Source organism: Populus trichocarpa, chromosome 17, assembly GCF_000002775.5.
Source record: "Populus trichocarpa isolate Nisqually-1 chromosome 17, P.trichocarpa_v4.1, whole genome shotgun sequence".
Lineage (NCBI taxonomy): Eukaryota > Viridiplantae > Streptophyta > Magnoliopsida > Malpighiales > Salicaceae > Populus > Populus trichocarpa.
The window spans coordinates 5,111,026-5,127,968 of record NC_037301.2 but is presented as its reverse complement, the minus strand read 5'-3'; the positions used below and the strand labels follow the sequence as shown (position 1 = coordinate 5,127,968).

General features: G+C 33.1%; 1 protein-coding gene across 1 annotated transcript; it reads left to right on the top strand.

The window, feature by feature from the left end:
* The first annotated feature begins 13,824 nt into the window (after positions 1-13,824).
* Positions 13,825-16,321, top strand: LOC18107685 (uncharacterized). The gene is made up of 3 exons (XM_024589322.1): positions 13,825-14,801; positions 15,454-15,605; positions 16,179-16,321. Exons 1-3 carry the CDS (start codon positions 13,825-13,827, stop codon positions 16,319-16,321), a joined length of 1,272 nt encoding a protein of 423 aa, XP_024445090.1.
* Positions 16,322-16,943: the final 622 nt, after the last annotated feature.

The window sequence follows — 16,943 nt, the reverse complement described above, 5'->3', positions numbered from 1 at the left end:
AACCGTAACATCGTTCCAGCCTTGGAAACCCCTATCCCTCGCGGTTTTTTTTGCCCTTTTTCTGTGCTTCATACCAAAAATCACGCAACCTACTTCACGCAACCAAAAATTACATTTCGAAACATAAATTTTAGTCTAAAAAAATCTTGTATTTTTTTCGATCTTACCTAGTTGCCGCGTGATTTTCCCACACCCTCCTCACAACAGTGTTATGCTCACTGTCCCAGCAGAATTTGTGTTGTGTATAAATAAACAAGTTTAAATAAAAATAATAATTTATTTACAATTATATTAATAATTTATTAGAAATAAGCTGAAAATTATAAATTAACACCAACCTGAAATCTGCCAAACCATGCATTGATTTGAGACATCCATTCAGGATGCTTGGATATCTGACTCCATTGAATCAATGGAATCTCCATCGACGATTTAAACGCCGATGATATTACTCAAGCGGCCTCAATGTTTGTGAACTTGAAAATAAATGAAATAAATTAAATAGTGATTACTTCATAAATTATGTTGTAATTTTTTTTAAAAAAAATTAAACCTTAACAAACTTACATTGAAAGATCGTCCTTCCACTGTGCCTCGTACTTGCGGGTAAATTGATTCCGCTGCGAAGGCACGCCGCCTCTGCGCTGTGAAGTACCGTTGGAAGAGGCAGCATCAGTTGACGGCGCAGGTGGTGTAGGTGCCTCTTCTTGAGAGGCACCTACGAAAATATCATCACCGCTGCTAGACGAACTAGCTGCGACCGTACGTGAGCGACCAGCTCTGGTTTTCATTCTACGCATCTCCATAATTTTATACAAATAATTATATAATTAAATTCAAATGTTTTAAAAAAATTCGACAGTACCTCCCCTATACCGGATACTACTCCCCTATACCGGATACTACCCAAATCCACAAACCTGCACATATTAACAAAAGCCACAACCAATTGACCCAATCTATACTAATTATTCCAACATATTCAATTACTAATCCTAAGGTAAATTCAACATTAAGAATTACAATTCAACAAATTATTCAATAATTATGCCAATAAACAATAAAATATATTCAATAAAAAAAAACTATAGACTAACAATTAAAATTAATTGGAAAAAATTAAACATAAATCATGCAATAATAGAGTAAAATTAACAATTATTCCAAAATATTCAATTACTAATACTAAAGTAAATTCAACATTAACAATTACAATTCAAAAAATTATTCAATAATTATACCAATACAACAAAACAATAAATTAAAAAAAAACTCTAGAATAACAATCAAAATAAATGCAAAACATTAAACACAAATCATGCAATAATATAGTAAAATTAATAATTATTCAAACATATTCAATTACTAATTCTATGGTAAATTCAACATTAACAATAAATATTCAACAAATTAACTAATAATAATTATGCCAATACAACAATAAAAAATATTCAATAAATTCAAAAAAATAATTATAGACTTTAGCAATGAATTATGTAAAAAAAACTATAGACTTTATCTACATTACAAAAAATACACCAAAACAAAAAACATACCAAAAACAAATAGCAAAAAAAAACCCTTAAAGCAAAAAACATACATACCTTTTAAATTGATGGAGATTCACGAGAAAAATTGCTAGAGATTGCTGGTGAAACCTTTGAAGAATGGAGAGGAAAAGAATCGGTGAAAAACTGAGGAGAAAATCGGTGAAAAAACTGAGGAGAAGAAAAAATCAACTGAAACGGCGGATGGGGGGACTTATATGGCAGTTTTACCGACGGATATAAAATTAATTATTATTTTAATTTATTCCGTCGGTGAAGTGTCCAAAATCCGTCGGTAAATTTTGAATTTCGCATGAAAATTTTTAATGACCCTCCATATTTTTCGTGGTCCGTCGGTAATTCCGTCGGCGAGCTGACGCGGTCAGAGATGCATTTAATGCACAACCCTTTGAAATTCGCGCGGTCCGTCGGTAAAATTGACCCGCCGACAACTTGCCGACGTACTTATATCCGTCGGTATAGTCATCAGTGATTGTGGCATTTCAAGTAATTATTTTCGAACTCTCTGTGAAATGCCGACGGACTTAATCCGTCGGTATACACGACGGTGAATGTGGCATTTCAAGTAATTATTTTCGAACTCTCTGTGAAACGCCGACGGACTTAGTCTGTCGGTATAGACGTCGGTGATTGTGGCATTTCAAGTAATTATTTTCGAACTCTCTGTGAAATGCCAACGGACATATATCCATCGGTACGGACGTCGGTGATTGTGGCATTTCAAGTATTTATTTTCGTGTTACAAAATATATCATCCATGATCTATAATTATTTTAAGTAATTATTTCGTGATTGTGGCATTTAAAGTAATTATTTCAAGTAATAAATATTTCGTGATTGTGACATTTTCAAGGTAGTATAACATGCAGAAGTTATGGCACATGTCAATTTTCTGGTATCCTAAACCGAGGGGTTTCATCATGGACTTCGCAGAATAGAAGTTCTCTTTCAGCCTGTTCTCTTCAAGTAAAATGCTTCTTGCCCATTCAATAATCTTGTCATACCTGGCCTCACTCAACCCATGATCTGACTTGATGGTGAACACCTGTGCGACGGCCGATAATTTACTGTGGTTCGTGCAGCCTTCCCATAATGGTTCGTCAGAATCTTTCAACAAATCAAAAAACCTAGCTGCATCTACATTAGGTTCTTCTTCTACGATTGGACATTGACTGACATTACCTTGATTCATTCTCATTGCATCCATAACCATATTTCTGTAAGGATTAGTGTTGTCATTTGCCGCTTCATGCACGTTGCTAGCACTAGAAGTAGACCCAACCACCGTTTCTTCCATTCTCCTCTCACTAACATATACTTCTCCATGTGCATACCAACACTGGTAATTCTCCATAAACCCTTTGTGTAGAAGATGCATCATTACAACATTTGGATGCAGATACTTTTTATTTTGACACTTCCTTCATGGACACCTAACACCGCCTCCAGTAAAATTTCTAGGAATAGATGTTGCGAAATTAATAAAACCCTGAACCTCGTTACAATAATCCATCCTTCGCAATCCTTGGGGTGAATCTCGATACATCCATGAACGATCATCCATGATTAATATCGAACCTCTATAAAATTATGATGACATCGTGTATTAATTAACTAAGTTAGGTAAATAAACTTGCAAAAATATTACTTTACCTCGAGATTATCCAACAAACCAATCACAACTTCTCATAAATATTAAATATTCATTATCATTTATCAACGTCCATACAAATTAAAATATATAAATTTATAGAAATTACCACTCCGCAATACCATTGATAAAACTTTAAACGAACCCATTAAGCAAGCTATTAATTGTTTCAAAACAGCACATGTACTTCGGTAGTTCTATAAAGTTTTAACAATTTACAAACAAATACAATCTTACAAAATCTAAAACAAACCATAACAGGTATAGAATTATCCAATTCATATACTACAAGTTTGTTTGAGAAATAACAATACAACATGTACATCTACTAACAAAATACATATACTAAAAACAATAAAATTGACATTTAATTAAATGTTAAAATTTAAAAAGATAGAATTACTTACAAAAATTGATAAAATCCGTCGGTAAATCAGAACACAGATGTTGTGACCACAAAACTTCAAGAAATATAACTTGTTATGCTGATATGAGGGAGATTTTTGTTTAGGGGGGAGGGGGGCTGGTTGTTTGCAGATGGGGAGAGTTGGGATTAGGAAGAAGAAGAAGAAATAGGGGAGGAGAGGGTCGGTAGATTGGACATATATTAACTTTTCCCGACGGTTTCACCGACGGACACTCCGTTGGTGAAACCGTCGATGATTCTGACGGAATAATCGACACGTCACCGTACAGATCTGCCATTTCTCCGTCGGTGATTCCGTCGACAATATAAACGGTGGTCGCTGTACGAGCTGTCTTTTTGAATCCGTCGGTGATCTCGTCTGAAAAAATAACCCGCCAAAACCTCCACATCAGCGACCCGCCTTTTTTTTTACGACAGAAACTTTTCCGTCCGTAATTCAGTCGGTAACTATCGACGAAAAGTTTTCGTCGGTAGTTACCTACTGAATTACAGACAGAATATTGTCCGTCGGTAATTTCGACCTCAAATTACCGACAGAAATATTCCGTCGGTAAATCCGTTGCTATTTAACAAATTTCTGGTAGTGATCCCACCTTCACCGGCGATCGCCATGTCCTCAACAACCACTGCTCGATCCCTTCCTCTCCTCGCCTTCATTTCCCTCCTTCTCCTCTCTCCCGCTCTTCCCCTGAGTCAGTGGTAACTCACAGAGCTCGTTATTTAAGTTTTATGTGTTTCGTTCCCGAGTTTAACTCTGTTAGTTTTTGCGGGATTTAAATGTTAGGTTGATTGGTGTTCATGGATCGAGTTTTGATTTCGCAAATGGCAGTTTATGCATCACAAATGCCAGGTCTCGTCCGGGTTTGTCCGGGTCGCCCGGGTCATGGGTCGACCCGCCAGGTCGCCCGGGTCATGAGTCGACCCGCCGGGTCGACCGGGTCTTGTTAGTTTTTTACATTTACCGGTCTTTCTCCTAACCCGGACCAGTCTACCCACCGGGTCGACCCGTCGGGTCGGTCCAGGTTTAATAACTATGCAACTAACCACTAGGAGTCGTATGAAATTCTTTCAAATTGGATTACCTCACAAAAATCTTATTTCAAAAATTTATTACTGAATATTTCTTCAAGTAGTCTATTAAAATACAAGTTAGATAACATTATTTATACTAGTCTTAAACATAAACTGAATAAGAAAATAAAATTTCTAAACTGAATGATTGCTAAACTAAATAGCTAAAATAATAAAAAATCACTACAAAGAAAAAATATTTTTGTAAACTAGATAGAAATAAAAAAAAAAACTAATAATTTTCCCTAAAAATTCTACTACACCAGTTCTTCAACCTATTTTTTATTTTGATTAGATCTTAAAGGTATCAATAGATTCTTAAATAAATCCATATATTAGTTTCAACAAGCAAAATTTTTAAATAGTCATGTTAAACTCATTTGATATATATATATATCCATGAATTTATTAAAATTTTCTAGCTCTATGAGTTTATAGAAACATGAGGGCTTTATATTTTTTTTATATAAACAATACGGTTTGCAGCACGAGCTTCACATTATTTAAAGCAAAAAAAAAATATTAAGAAATTTAATGGTTTTTTAAGATAAAAAAAATCATATGATTTTCACATGACTGCTTAGTAATTTTTATTATAGGAAATTAAAAATACTAAAATAAAAAAGCATGAGGATCTAATCAGATAAAAAAAAAAAAAAAGAAGAAGTTAGGATCCTAATCAAAATTGTTCCCGGAGGTTGGGGATGGTTATGAAATGATTGTTTGGGAGTTTGGTTGCGGTTGCTTTTTAAAATATTTTTTTGTGCCGAAATGTATTAAAATAATATTTTTTTTATTTTTTAAAAATTATTTTTGAGATCAGCGCATCAAAACAATCTAAAATATATATAAAAAAATTAATTTTTAGTAAAAAAAATTAATTTTTTGTGAAACGCGGTAAACGATGCCGAAGTTTGTTCTAAAATATTTAAATTTTCTCTTTAGTTTTCTTAAAATTTTTGACAATAATTATTCTTTTGGCTTCCCAAGAAATAATACATTCTCTCTCCAAACTTATATAATATGATTCATTTTGAAGTTTCTCCCCTACATGAGTGATGGATTAATAGATTTGTTTTACATATATATGTGGTATAACTAAGCCCGTGAATTCTTCCAGAAAAGGTGCGTTCTTGCTATAATACACAGCACTGATATCTACGACGATCCTTTCTTTGATTTTACTTGTTTTCCCCAGCATCTTTAGATGCTTTCTTGTACAAACTCTTTCACGATCGATGCATATTGTTCGTGATTCGAAAAGTTCAGCATTTCTCATGAAATAATGATCAGTTTTATTCTTCTGGCTATGGAGAGCCTACTTTATACAAGGCCGGAAAGAGTAATTCAATGCATGAGGGCTAATTAAGGCGTGCCTCCTCCTCAATCCCAAAGTCAATCGGAACAATATTAGAACCTTTATTTGGTGGCAACGCCATTGACCTGAAATTTTGGGTGGGGGCATCTGTCGATCACAAGTGGACTGGTATTGCCTGGGGAATCATGTGCTTTCAGAATTAAAGCATGGAAAAAGGCCACGAGTGAAGAAGCCATGCAATACCCCCTCGATTTTTAGTCAGAATTCAGGTTATCTTCTTCCCTTTTCTCTTTTTTTTTTTTTCAAGATTTTGTGAAGCTTTCCCTTTCGTGAGGTCAAGATCATGATGATTTAAAGGTTTGTGATAGGGCCAGCGAAATTACTAGAAAAGTAGAATAAATCAGGTCAGAGACCCATACGTACGTGAATTAAGATGAGAACGAAGAGACAGGTAACACTAGCATGGCATGATCCAATATATATATATATATTAGTGGAATATTTTAGCTTCAATAATGCGTATGGTTTTTGTTTTTCTTCCCTTTTATTTTTTATTTTGTGGGGCACTGGTCGTGCCATTAATGTTGCCCTTGTGCACATCATTATCAACGGACGTATCCTTTGAAACACACCTAAAGATCAGATCGATGCAAGTTGCCTCTTGCCTGGCCAGAGTGTCAGATGACTAATATGAGGACTGCCCGATTTATCAAAACCTTCGAGGGCTTTCTTTCCTTTCAGAAATCCCATCTCCACCATTAATGGGCTGTATTGATGACATGTAGCAATAAGGAGAATATATTCCATTATGGGCTAGTTAAATTATGCACTTGATAGGTGGATGAAAAATATAGAAATTGAACTTGTAATGGATGAGCCAGAAATGATTTTTCTTTCATTGTACGAATCTGGTCTTGATTCTTTTCAATGGGCTATAAATGGCAGCTCAAAACACTTGGTTTGAGCACACCAGTAGTGGAGTAGCTAGAGGTGCATACATGGCATACATTAGAGGAAGAGAGGCCTAGCATGAAGGCTAAGAGTCTTGTTTGGTAGCCAAGGATGACTTGCCTGCTCCCTTCAAGGAGGTTTCATGAAATGCAGACATGATCTCTCGAAACCCCTGTTGGGTTTCAGGCGGTCTCCTTGGCTAACTTGACAGGCTCTTTCCTGTCATGCTTAGCCCTTCTCTTCTTCACCTACAGCTACGTACAAACCCCTGATCATTCTACTTGGCGTCGCATATATCAACTATATATTGTATGGTGCATTGGGCCGGCAATCAAATTTGAGGGGAAGAGAGGCCTTACATGAAGATAAGAGTCTTGTTTGATAGCCAAGGATGACTTGCCTGCTACATACAAGAGATCATTATGCATAAATAGAACGAAATATGTACATGGTATTAATTAATGCAGTGAAAACTCTTGTTTGGTTGCCAGGCAGTCTCCTTGGCTAAGCTGACAGGCTCTTCTCTCTCATGCTAGGCCTTCTCTTCTTCCACGATATGATCAAGCCCTGCTTGATACTGACTTCAAGAACGGATCGACTAATATTTCTGATTGATGAAGAATGCAGTTATGCAGATGAATATTATCTGTGTTTTATAGTCTGGAATTGGGAGCACAGAGAATTAGCACACTGCATGAAAAGAGATCGTGTCATATCACTATATCTTCTTCTCTTTCTTTTTAATTCCTACAAGCAATTAATCGAATATTTTTCAATAAATTCCTCGTTGTTAGCAGCAACCAGAAGATCAGCCTCATCTCTTTCTTTGATGATGATGAGTTTCACCCTTCCATATTATTTTCAGTAGGTAGGTCCATACCATCACCATAATTCCTTATCCAACTTGATCAGTGATATCATGTGATTGGTAATTACACTCATGCTCGGTGGAAATTAAACGCCGCTTTCATCAAGTGGATTGATTGTTGACATGCATCACGTCCACTCAACGCTTTCATCAAAATTGAATGGGAAAAACATTGATCTGAGCATAGCACTCCAAGTAATTTAAAATCTTCTCCTCCCCTTAATTTATAGCAATTAAGCAATGGTTCAATGGCTACATTGTTATAAAACTCTTCCCATCCCGGAAATTAGCTAACTTAAAACTTGATCTGAATCGGGTTTTATTGAATTTTCAATGCGTTTATATTTTTTTATTAAAATAATGTTATTTTACATCATCCTCATCATTGTGTTCATATCCTATCTTTAATAAATGTAATGATAGAAAAGGGTTGAACGAACCATGCATGATCATGGAGGTATTCCCAATTTTCCAGGATAATGAAATAATTAATTTCTTACATCTTAATCTAAGTTTTTATAAGAGCGGATCCGTGTAAAGTCGTTTTTTAATCAAATCTTTATACTCAAATCTGTTTTTCATGCCTTGGTAAACATTAAAATAAAAATATATTTGACTCATTATTTTTCATGAAATTCTTTTTAGATGATAAGGGTAATGTTTTTCCTGTAGACCCACGGCTGTTCAAGGTACACAACATGTCGTCCTGCCTTCGAGTGTAGAGGGTGACATGGTGGGTGTGAGAATTGATCCTAGCTAGTGTGGGAATCAAGGGTCATACATTATAAAGTGCTGCCCTTTAGTGAGGGAAGGAGCCACCTTTTAGAATCTTGCTCAGCCTATAGCTCGATTATGAACTAGTATCGTGGTTCAATGAAAACGTCGCCCACTTCTGGGGCAAAAAGTGATGCCCTTTTTATCTCTCTCTCATTTTAGTAGGATAATAATTTGGTGTTATGATGTGGATTTATCATTTAAAATATTATAAAAATTTAAAATTTAAAAGTGTCAGGTATATTGTAATATCAGATTAAAAAATATTGAGTTTGGCTGCATAACAATAATATTTATAATATTAATCATAATATTTATCTTATCTATCAAAAATTTTATGTTTTTTAATCTTTAAAAAACAATTATGGTTTTTCTTTGATAGTAATAATTATTTTTTAAAATTTATAATAATAATAATAATAATAATAATAATAATTTTACACTTCAAATCAAATCTATGGTTGTTTTTCAATATTGATAATATTTTTTTAAAATTTATTAATTTTTTATTAATAATATTAATTATAATAATATTTATAACATAAATAATACTATTTTTAATATTAATACTTTTAATTATAGTAAAAATAATATTATTTATAACACAAATAATACTATTTTTTATATTAATATTTTTTATTTCTTTTTCTATCAAAAGCATGGTTATTCAAATAAAAACTAATGATAATATGTAAAGAAATTCTAAAGTAAGAAAATAATAGTAATTTAATTGTTTTCAGATAATTGTATGTAAACAAATAAAAGAGTATAAAATTATAGAAAATAATATAAAAATAATAAAATATATATTTAATTATTATTGAATAATTATGTGTATTTTTTTTTAACTTGTGCATATTAGTTTCATATATAATCATAGAGCAAAATTACAATAAAAAGCTCATATATTATTTAAAAAGCATGAAACAATTATTTTTTTAAAATATCATTGTAATTAATAATCTAAATAGGATTATATCATTGTAATTAATAATCTAAATAGGATTATATATATATATATATATATATATATATATATATATATATATATATATATATATATATATATATATAACAAGCTTAAACGCAACGGGAAAAAATAAGATAACCCAAGCATGTTTAGGCTTGCAAAGAAAGTGCACGTGAGCTTGCAAGTAGGTGCATGTTGGCCTAAAGGCCAAGCTCATGTGCTTGAGTTTAAAGTACAAGGCTATATGTTTGAGTTTTGAAGCTTAGGTCAGCCTTTAAAAAAAAAAAATAGATAGATAATACATCATTTACCTACAACTATTCTAAACACTAAAGTGACTCCAATGATAGGAAAATCAATCAAGTTTCAAGTTTTTGGAACTTGAAAACTCATATTTCACCGATTTTGATCCAAAAACATGAAAAACAAATCCTTTAGACATCTAAAACCTCATTTTCAATCACAAAACATATTATAATCAATCTAAAAAATCAAATAAAAAACAAATAGAACTTTGATCTACTTTTTCACCATCATTAAAAACTGAAATCAACTTTATTGATTTTCTCTCTTAAAAATAAATTAACAGACACTAAAATTGGTATTATTAGTGTTGAAATTTGGTCATTTGAGAATTTTTTTCTCTCTCCTCAATTTCTTTCGGTGACTTTCTTTATTATCTTTTAACTTTCAAGGACTAAAATATGAAAAAAAAAATTATGACCAAATCATAATATCCTAAAAGAATAGGAATCAATTATGAAAAACAAATGAAGGATGGTATGAGAATTTTTCATGCCTTTTATTGTAATTTATGGCTCATAGGCAGATGTTAGAGTAAAGTGGAGCGGTACAGTAAAGAAGTATTATTGATGCAAGAACAACCTAGATTATTGACTAATGATGATGTACAAACTTATAGAGACCAAAATTAACTTTAAAAAAAAAAAATTAAAACTACTATTCAAGACAATGTTCTTTAGATGGAATATGAAGAACATGAACCCAGGCTACCTAGAAAACATGAATTACTATCAAACCTAGAAAATGACCTTTTAAACCTTTAAACTTCTAGTTTTTTGTCCATATAAATCATATTGTTAATAACAAATATGCTTGAATAAAAAATAACAACAAATAACATCAAATCATTAAAAACATACTTAAGATTTCAACTTTTAAAACTGTAACCTCATAGACAGCCAACAAAATATCAAACTTCAATCCAAAATTAATTCTTTATGACAAAAACCAAGTCTAGGAATCCAGGACATAAACTAACAACCCAGAAATATGCATCAAATACCTATTGTCATATTTGATAGATTTTAAATAACATTTCATTTCAGCAAGAACAACATTTAAACATCATTATAAACATCCAACAAACATTAATAACTAACTCAAAGCAACATTAAGCAAAGAAAACAACATTTTCATTCATCAATCCATATAAATGATAAAATACAAAATAATGCTAAAAAGATTAAAAAAATATCATCAAACATTGAAAAAGCATGAATGGGAAGGACATATGGACTCCATCATTGAGTTTTCACATGGTTATACATTTTTCAAATTTGCTGGTTATAGGTAGGTACTTCTTTTATTTTTTTTCCTTCTTTCTTTCCCTTTCGTTTTCTATTCTTTCCAAAGCTTGCTTGTGTTAGGCTTTTGAACCTTCATAGTAAGGTCTTTCCAAAGGGTATTTATAGGGTTTTTCTAGTTTTTTTCTCTTCTCTTTATTTGATTTATAGGGGTATTTATAGTTTTTTTATGGATTCCCTCAAAGATTGATTAAAGCTCGGTCCTTTGATAAAAATGAGAGAGTTATGAATAAAAGTTACCAGCTGAAAGCTCTTGTACAAGACTGGTTTTGCAATGGTGGTTTTGGTTTTAAGGATACTTGGTGATTTTGTTAGACTTAAAGGGTAAGGAACTATTTCTAGCCTTTTGATTTTAAAGGGGGGGTTAAAGTCATTGATAAGAACCTTTTAAGAAGCTTTAAGTGTGAACACACGAAAAAAATGGATGGTTTTTGAAAATCAAATGTCACAGTCTAGGCTGACTTGGTTCACCACTTTTGAGGTTTAACAGAGTTGTTAATTCCGTTTCGTTTCGGCCGGAATGCCCGGAACGTCTCGTACCAGTTAAAAAAACGAAACAAAACGGAACAAGTTTTGCCTCGCTTAAAATCTCGGCCTGATCCGGAAATTCCGGTCAAATTTCGGCCGGAACGTTCCGGCCGAATTCCATGCGTTCCGTTTCGGGTTAAAGCCACCGAGTCAAAGTCAAAGACTCAAAATTAAACCCGGTTCATTTTCATTAACTGCACAGTACACCCACGCTCTTTTTTCTCTGAAGTCTAAAGTAAACTAAACCAAATCCCTAATTTCTCTTCCTCCTCGCAGACTCAACTCTCAAGTTCCCAACCAAAACAATTACAATCGGCATCTTGTCTTTCAGTTTCACGAACTCCCCTTCCATTGGAGTTCAAACTTCAAACAGCTGATTCTGCTATCTCCCTGGTTTGGTCGTTCGATCATCTCTCAAACTATTACATAAGCCTCATCTCTTAATCGGCAAGTATTGTGGGCTTTTATACGGTGGATGCCCAGGAGAGAAGCCTTGTGATGGCCTTGATGCTTGTTGCATGAAGCATGATGCCTGTATCCAATCAAAGAACAATAAGTACTCTTCCATGATATCCGATTTATCTAGCAGGAATATTTTGGTATACAGCAAAGTTTAGCTACAACTTTTTGGCTAGTAATTGTGATTTAGTAACTGGGATAACATGGTGATTAGTGTCGATGGAGGTATATAGAAAATAAGTTAAAACTGGAAGCCCGATTTTATAGATGGGAACACCATTAGAGCAGGGATATAGGGCAACAATGAATTTGGTTGAATTGTTTAACGAAGATGGTCCTGGTTAGGATAAGTTTCTTTAAACGATTTGATTTCTTTAATGAATTGGACTTTGATTAAAATATGATTAAGTCACCAGAGAAAAAATTAAGCTGCGATGGTTTCTAGGCTTTCACGTCATCTTCAACAACTTCGTTCTCAAGGTAAGAGCCTGCTTTTCTTGATTTTAAGAGCCCACATAACCATGTCAATGAAGCTAGTGGACTATTTTTAATTTGTCATTTTCTGTGGAAGATAATTCTACAGCTTGATTTAATATTGACAATCAAATTCATGTGCAAGACCTACCTCAGTTTCCATGCCTTGTGACAGTGTTATCACCCACACAACTAATTAAAATAAATTAAGTAGATTGACAGGATGTATTTCATTTCTAATAGCCCCAGAACTCGTTAATTGCTGCATCATTAGGAAGACTTTGATGCTCAAAGAAAGGGCTCTTAGGACTGTCAAAACTAGCATATTCTTCAGATAGAGCAATATTTTTGTTCTTGTGGATCGACTTGAAAGTCTTGGCAGAGATATCAAAGTGCAATATCCAGTTTATATTAAGCTATTATTTACGAGTCAAGATATATATGGCCTATATGTTAAGGCAACGCCTAAGTGTAAATTCTTGTTTGCAGGGATCAAAACAGAGAAGGAGTCCCCCTGCAACTTGGCAAAGAACCAGAAGATAATTGTCTCTGCAGAGCTAATGTGCAATCTTTTTTCTCTCTTCAAGTTCAAATTGGAAATGAAAAACGCATGAACTTAGTTCTGTTAACTTACACTGCTGGAATGTTAATAGTCTTAGGCTTGCCATAAATTCAAAGGACAAAACACTTTAGAAAGTTGTCTTTTATGATAAATGGCTTTGATTTCTATGTTGAAAGTTTTTTTTTTTTTTGATAAATCAAATTAAGAGATGGCTTACTGCAATGAATCCATTGTTTAGGACATAGGTGATGTGGAATCTGTATTATGTGCATAAGCCTATACAAACTAAATAACCAGATTAATTGCTAGGTTGCTAGGTTTGGTAGTTAATAATATAATTAACTTGACCATGGTCGGATTAATTATAAGGAAGGATACATAATTATTATATGAAACCGAATGTATCAAATAATAAATTTAAAGTGTGAAGCCAACAAATAATATTTGTAAATCAACATGGTATCTTGAGAAATGTCATTTTTTTCATTTTAAGTTATTGGTATCATTACCATCCATTTTACTTTAAAAATCACGTTGATGTAAATTGTAATAGCTGAAATTAATTGTGTTTTATTTTTTTTTTCAGATCAAATTACATGGCTGAAAACTCATCAAGTGGTGGTTCTTCTATGGCTTCAGCTCCAGCAAGATCAGATGATCCAGCATGGGCTCATGGGCAAGTGGTTATTAGTGTAAAGAACTCAAGTATATGTGTTCATTGTAGCAAAAGGATCAATGGTGGTGGTATTACTCGTCTGAAGTATCACCTTGCTGGTATTAAGGGCCAAGTTGAAGCTTGTAAAAAGGTTCCTCCAGATGTGAAATGGCAAATGAAGCAGTTGATAGAGGACTTAACAATGGAGAAAGAGAAAAGAAAGAGACTTAGAACTGATATTGGAAATTCTCAATCATTTTCCAATGATGAAGTCGAAGAGGGTGGTAGTGCAAATCCTACTTTAAGTGATATCGATTCAAAAGCAACTAAGAGATTGACAATGCAAGGCACAAGTGCAAATAGAAAAAAGATGACTTCATTCGTTCCACGAACTACCCCAAGTTCACAACCTAGCATTAAAAGTGCAATGGCTTCTAAAAAGAAGGAACATAATGCAAGGAAGGTCATGGCAAGATGGTGGTATGATGTTAATGTACCATTTAATGGTGCTAAATCATACTATTATCAACCAATGATAGACGTCATAGCATCAATAAGACCTGGTTTTAAAGGACCATCATATCATGATTTAAGGGGACCACTTTTGAAAGATATAGTTCATGATGTCCATGAATACCTCTTTGAAATCAAGGCTGATTGGAAACTTTATGGATGCTCCATTATGGCAGATGGGTGGTCAAATAGAAGGAATGTACCAATTGTGAATTTTCTTGCTTATTCTCCAAGAGGTACCATATTCTTGAAGTCAGTTGACACTTCGGGTCTTCGAAAAGATAAAGAGACATTGCTTGAAATGTTTGATGAAGTTGTCAAAGAAGTGGGGCAAGAAAATATTGTCCAATTTGTTAGTGATAATGAGGCTGCATTCAAGGCTGCTGGGAAGGCTTTGCAACAAAGGTATGGCACTTTCTTTTGGTCTCCTTGTGCTGCCCATTGCATTGATTTGATGTTAGAAAATATTTCTGATCCAAGATATTTTTCGATGATTGATGAAACCATTAAGAAGGCAAGAAACATAACCAAATTTATATATAATCATGCATGGGTTTTAGCTTTCATGAGGAAAGACTTTACTAATGGAAATGATCTATGTCGTCCTGGCATTACAAGGTTTGCTACCCATTTTTTAAGCATCCAATGTTTACTTAAGTTTAAGAAAGAGCTTCGACAAATGTTTACTTGCATGAAATGGGTAGAATCAAGTCATGGTAAAAGTAAAGTTGGAAAGGAAATAACTGCCATAATTTTACAAGATAAAGACTTTTGGCCTCGATGTGAACATATAGTCAAAGTTAGTGAGCCTTTAGTACGAGTTCTTCGGTTAGCAGATAGTGAAGAAAAACCATCAATGGGTTATTTATATGAGGCAATGGATAAAGCAAAAGAAGCCATCAAGACAAGGTTGAAAAATAGAGTATCTCAATATGGACCATAGATTCGGGTAATTGATGCTAGATGGGATAAGCAACTTCATAGTCCATTACATGCAGCAGGTTGTTTTCTTAATCCTGGAATCTATTTTAGGCCTTCTTTTTCAAAACAAAAAGAGGTTACTCGAGGTTTGCTTAGCACAATTACTAGATTGGTTCCCTGATTGTGACACTCAAGATGTAATTAGTGGCCAACTTGAGGAGTATAAGAAAGCAACTGGTGATTTTGGCTTGCCTCTAGCTATTCGTCAAAGAGAAAAGTTAAATCCAGGTAATAACATTTTGTTTTTTAAATATAATATTGTTTTATATTTATAATATCTGATTTATTAAACTTTTGTCTTATCTAGTTGCATGGTGGTAGCAATTTGGCAATGATACTCAAGAACTTCAAAAGTTTGCAATTCGAATTCTTAGTCAATGTTGTAGTGCAACTGGGTATGAAAGAAATTGGAGTATATTTGAATTCATTCATTCTAAAAGGCGCAATAGGCTAGAGCACAAGAGATTGAGTGATCTAGTATTTGTTCGTTATAATTTGAGGATTCAACAGAGGTAAAATATTGATATTATCATATTAATAATAATATTGAAAATGATTATTACTATTTTCATTAACAATGATATTAATTTTTTAAAATTAAATTTATCACTAATATATATGTGGTTTATATTCATGTTGTTTTTTGTAGGAATTTGAGCAAAATAAGGGATGCTTTAGATCCTATTAGCCTCAATAACATTGATCTATTGAATGAATGGATTTGTGAAGAACCTAGCCTTCTTAATGGAGAAGATATAAGTTAGGAGACTATAGAAGCACCTTTGTCTACTTTGACTTTAGAGAATGAAGAGACATGTTTTGATGAAGAGAATGAGCTTGGTGGAAATGATCAACTATTGGAATGTCTAGTTGATGACTTTCCCTACATACCACCACAAGATCAAGATCCTTATTTCTATGTTAATGATGGAGATGATGTTTGATTTATGTTTCTTTTGTATTAAAACATTTTACTTTCATAATATTTTGGTATTTTGTTTAAGTTGAATTACTTTAAGACTTTAAGTTAAAGTTCTATTTAATCTTGACTATTTAGAAATATTTTAAATTTTAAAGTTATGTTTGCTTGACATTGTGTTTGTACTTTGTAATGCATAATTTATAATTAATTTATCTTGAATATATATATATATATATATATATATATATATATATATGAACATTACAATCCCGAAATGGCATGCCCAAACGCTCCGAAACTGAAACATTTCGTTCCAATTGAAAAAACAAAACACCTGCCGAAATGGTATTGACAACCTTGGTTTAACCAAAGCAAGTTTGATGTAAACGTCATCAGAAACTACCTAAAGTTGGTAAATAAGATGTATATCTTTCGTTTGGATCCAAGCTTGCTTAAATTGGAAGTCAATAGTTTCACATTCATTTATTCAAAGATGTCAACTCAATCAGCTCAGAATTTGAAATTGTAATGATGGTTGATCATGATCAAGACGTGGGAGACTTATATGGAAGAATTGGGATGTAAATGTCTAATTTAATGGAAATGGAGTTGTACATGGGATGTTTTTCTTTCATTTGCAAAAA